Below are 4827 nucleotides of genomic sequence, written 5' to 3' on the forward strand. Positions count from 1 at the left end.
GCCTGCAGGGCCGGCCTGCGCCGGGGTCCTGGACAGTGGACAGCCCCTGGCACATCCAGTGCCCAAGGGTACAGAAATTGAGACTTCAGAGGGAAAACCAAAACCAAAGCTATCTTGCTTTTACATTTAAAAGGTAAATTGCCACAAGCTGAAGTAAAACTTGATTCTTAGACAAGTGGGTTTTTTTCAGTATATTAAAAAGGGTAATAGCAGGGCCCCTGTAAGGGCTGAAGTAAATCAGTGCTTGCAGTGGCCGAGGCAGTACTGGTAAGGACAACTTCTCCGGAATAGATTCAGACTGGTACAGATTAGTCAGTGACTAGCAGTTCAAGAGCTAGCAATGTCCTGCTTGGAAGTGGAATTACAAAAGAAGCAATTACCCTAGGGACCTCATTAAGTTATAGCCTTGAGTGTTCTAGAACTTCAGAGCTTGAAATACTTTGAAAAGTGATCTAGCTCTTGCCCTGCAACCCTTCAAACTTTGCTATCGCTATAAAAAATGTAGTTCTATACCTCTCCCTCAGGATGTACGAGGCTGGCAGTGCTATGGCACAGACCACTCTCCTCTTTCCTGCAGCTGCTAGGAGACAACACGCTGCCTTCTACAGCGCTGCTAACAGAAGGCACTATGGCGCTACCGAGGCAGGTCAGGGAAAGGAGGCGGTTGTGTACTGACTCATATGCACAATAACCTTGTCTTGAGCTGTCTCCAGAAACATACCTGCCTTTCCGTACAAGTTACACCACTGTAAGCAGACAGCCAACGGCAAGGCTACACGTTCACTTAAGTAAGCATTTATTAGAGAACCCTTTAACATGAAATTATACAAATGAAGTTTGTATAAACACAAGTCCACATTGTGTCATAACATGAATGGCAAAAAGAAAGTAAAAACCATAAAAGAAAACTAGTCGTCCGCTATGTACAGTTGGACACAAGTTGTGTCGTACACTAAAAGTCTTTTACAAAACAGTCATTTCCTCTCACGAAGACCGCCCTTCATTCACTCACGATGCGCTGCAAGATGGCTTTGCTGCAGTATCTCTACCTAGAAATCAAGACAGAATGTATGTCAGGTCTGTGCAAGTTAATACAAGAATCGTTAAAAGGTCCATTTTCATGAACTGCTTTAAGTCTTCTATATATTCCTTTCTTCACTGTTAAAGATCATATGCATATTTATTAAGGTAATCCAAGAGGTGCTGGTACCCATCAGTAATTTATCTTCCCAAGTACAGCCGTTCAGTCCATTTAGGAAGCTGTTCCACAACACCACACATCCAATTTAGACTATCAATCAGGCTCTGGGTCAGTTTTTTTCCCACTGGAAACCACCAAAAGGGTTTCCCATCATTTGTTCATCCATCTAAATGACTGCTGTGCAAACAACACAAGTCAGGTCAATTTAGTTCAAAACAGTCCACGTGCAGATGATCTTTAATGTTTTTCCAGATTTAAAAGTTCGTTTTGGTTTGCAGATTTCACTATTAGCTATAAAAAGAAAAAAGCAAGCATTAAATCTTAAAGAATGCACACTTAAAATGAGGTTCCACAATTGAAATACAACACTAAACAGAAGACCAAATGATTAAGCTGTAAAGGCATTTATGTACTTTAACTCCTGTAAAAAACCATTTAAGTTAAGACACTTAATGTCCAAAAAGATTAAAAAAGAAGCCAAAGTCTGAAGTTTTCCACTTTAATCTTTACGCTGGTACATGAAGTTGGAAGAGACCATACCACAGGACAGCGTTTTCTGGTGTATGCCTTGCGCTCTGCCTGCAACGTGCGACCCCAGAGATAGACGTGGTCAGGGTGACACACGGCCTGCAATGAAGTTCCCGCTGGCGGGTACAAACAAGGTATAATGTCAGAGTTAGAAGACAACATTCTTGTTTTCCTTAAGTTGTACCCATTTCAGTACTTTACCTGTTAATACTTCTAATAAGTTTAATTATTCCTCTAGACCACCTGGTACACAACGCAAAACAGAAAAACTCTTATGTTTTTCTGAAGTACTAAAGAAGATAAAGTCACATTTTTACAAAGTTAAAGATCTATAGACACTGTAGGCAAAGCTGGTTTAAAAAAAAAGTATTTTTAAAAAGTTAACAAAAGTTTAATTAAAGGAAAAGTCATGCTATGCAAGTTTTAACTCTTCAATTGTCTATTGATCTTTAAATTACATTAGACATAAGAGTGGACCTTGCACTCGTGTACACACCTGTTTCCTCAAGTACTAGGTACTGCCTTAGTACGGCTGGTAGTTGTTTTGGTGATTGCCGCCACCACGGGACGCCTTTCCATATGTGCTTTGTTGACCTGTAGAGAACGTGGGGGAACCCCAGAAGCATTACATTAAATTAACATCTGATGCTCTGAAGGAGACTGTTCCCATACAGCACACTAAGAGGGATACTCAAACACACAGTTCTAAGAAGAGTAAGAGGTGTTACAGAGCTAATTACCAGAAGAGGCCCCCATTTAGAGATGCACGCCATTATCTGGAATGATATCAAAACCACTTACCACTGTAATCTGTGTATCCTGGCCCGTATCCGTAATTGGGATAGTTGTACCCAGAGTAGTCATACCCTCCATAGCCGCTGTAGCTTTGATCACTGTAAGCACTATTGTAGTTTCCATATCCTTGATCGTAGTAGTTATTAAATCCTTGATTCCAGTTTTGTCCCTGACCTGAAACCAAGTATAGCATTTACAAGCTACAGAACTTAGCATTATTACATCACTCCTCTCCTATGCCAGTTCATCTGTTATTTCTGTGCCGGAACTACTACCTAGAAGAATCCTCTCACCTTCCCAACCACCCAAGAAAAATAATTTTCTAAAAAGAACTGAGGCATCTTCCTTGGATATGACAGATGGGTCATATTATCACCCAGGCCAGTGTTGGAGAAACGCAGCAGGCAGTCCTGCTCATAAAACAGCCAGGAAAATCCAAACAATGCAACACTGAAGGCATGCACTGCAGCAGCTCCTGCTGGTTTCCTTACTTCCATTTCGGATCATTAATTCCCTGAACACCAAGTTATACCACAGGATCACCTTTACTGCATTGCCTTGGTTGTAACTACTTAAGACTGACATGCATTAACCTGTACCATAACAGCTGCTTGCTTCTCATGTTTGCAAGGTGTAGAAAAGTGACTGAGGTGTAGCTGTGGTTTCTCACCCATGAGCCAACTAACAGCATATCCCTTCCCATCAAAGGGACTGCACTGTCCCTTTAGCTACGCTGCCAGCTGTGGGTTTACACCACCACCCTACATCCAAGCTTGCCCATTCACCGCTTGAATGCAAGCAGGGCAAGAAGAGATTCTTCATCTTCCACAAGCAATAACCACCACCAAAAATGCCACTTTAATGCCTTTGCTAACCGCTTGGCTACTTTGTACGTTCAATTTAAACATGAGAAGATTTGCATGCAGGCCAAAACCAAGAATACCTACGAACATCTAGTGTTTGCTACAGACACTTCAGCATTTACATTACTTTGAACACCCAAAACACTCACCCCGTCCACGCCCCCTTCCACCTCCTCGTCCACCAGACGCATTGCTTTTTCCTCCTTTCTGCTGCTGCTGCTGTTGCCTGTATACCTCTTTGGGCTGTGCTACTTTGATCTCGCACTGTGAAGACAGAAACTCTCTAACTCACCAAGAATTTCAAGACCATTTTGTGAGCTGCTTTCGGGGAAGCCTACAGAGATGGTCTATTTCACATGCTACAAATGAGAGCATCCATACCTTGCCTGAGCCAATTTGATGGTATCTGCTTTCTAGCAACTTCTTTACTGGCTCTTCATCCGTGTATGTGATAAAACAGAAGCCTCTCCTTTCATTCGTCTTTGTGTCCATGGGAAGCTCAATGTTTTCAATCTGAAACCAGAAGTATCCTATCACTAACACATGAAGTCTGTAAGCAGCTTTTTATGCTACTAGAGCCATTTGGCAGTCCAATGTCTGTGCCGACAACAGCTTTCACCAAGCTCTATTTGTAGCTGTAATAACCTGCTTCACTTAGAGATGTAGTGTTACTTGATTACAGTTGAGACTAACTGGTACAGACACAAAAATTTGTAACAGGTGAACTAATCCACTCAGGGCACACTACAGCTATTGGAACCTTTGACAGCTATAAATCAGACCATAACAACACTATGGAGTCATTAACATGTAGTTTCAACAATTGCTAGTTTTATGTAAGCTTCTCCTCCTACATTCTTTTGTTTTAAGATGCAGGCAACACTGCACTTGAAAACTAGAGCTGTTCTTCTAAGCCAGTATACTATACCTCGCCAAAAGCGCCAAAGTACTCTTTAATCTGTTCTTCAGAGGTATCTGGACTCAGCCCACCAACAAACACTTTTTTTGGCGGCTCCTTCCCCTTCAGGGCTTTTGCCCTTTTAGGATCTATTAACTTCCCATCCAGTTTGTGTTCCTTCAGTTCCAACACCTAAGAAGCACACAAGGAAAGTGTGAAGAAAGAAAAAAAAAAGTCTCAGATTACCGCAGTGACACAGGCAGGCTTTATGCCATCTATCCACAAGAGATCCACCCACCTTCTCCACACTGGCAGCATCCTTGAAGAGCACAAACCCAAACCCCCTCGACCGCCCAGTGACCGGGTCTGTTTTAATCGTACAATCCACAACCTCGCCAAACCGAGAGAGGTACTCCGTCAAGTCTTTCTTGCTGGTGTCCCAGCTGAGGCCTCCAATAAACATTTTCCTAAAACGCAAAAAGTGCATACGAATACGCTAAGTACCCGTCTGCGCGCACACACAGCCGGCTGCGGGTGCGTGC

At 42.6% G+C, this 4827-nt stretch overlaps 1 protein-coding gene across 1 annotated transcript; it reads right to left on the reverse strand.

The window, feature by feature from the left end:
- Window positions 1-776: 776 nt before the first annotated feature.
- HNRNPDL (heterogeneous nuclear ribonucleoprotein D-like) lies at window positions 777-4748 on the reverse strand. Its single transcript, XM_010189262.1, has 7 exons — window positions 4584-4748; window positions 4316-4477; window positions 3769-3900; window positions 3537-3651; window positions 2531-2698; window positions 2226-2323; window positions 777-1049 (listed from the first exon to the last, which is right to left on the reverse strand). Exons 1-6 carry the CDS (start codon window positions 4746-4748, stop codon window positions 2253-2255), a joined length of 813 nt encoding a protein of 270 aa, XP_010187564.1. The 3' UTR covers window positions 777-1049; window positions 2226-2252.
- Between the last annotated feature and the right edge of the window lie 79 nt (window positions 4749-4827).

This window comes from Mesitornis unicolor, unplaced genomic scaffold, assembly GCF_000695765.1.
Source record: "Mesitornis unicolor isolate BGI_N332 unplaced genomic scaffold, ASM69576v1 Scaffold25557, whole genome shotgun sequence".
NCBI classification, from domain to species: domain Eukaryota; kingdom Metazoa; phylum Chordata; class Aves; order Mesitornithiformes; family Mesitornithidae; genus Mesitornis; species Mesitornis unicolor.

Excerpts from the sequence above, each read along its gene's own strand:
- HNRNPDL (XM_010189262.1), bottom strand. The coding sequence starts at position 4,748 with ATGTTTATTGGAGGCCTCAGCTGGGACACCAGCAAGAAAGACTTGACG. Across the intron at positions 3,901-4,315 it reads ACTTTGGCGCTTTTGGCGAG|ATTGAAAACATTGAGCTTCC; the intron begins GTATAGTATACT and ends TTCTGGTTTCAG. Across the intron at positions 3,652-3,768 it reads ATCAAATTGGCTCAGGCAAG|TGCGAGATCAAAGTAGCACA; the intron begins GTATGGATGCTC and ends CTGTCTTCACAG.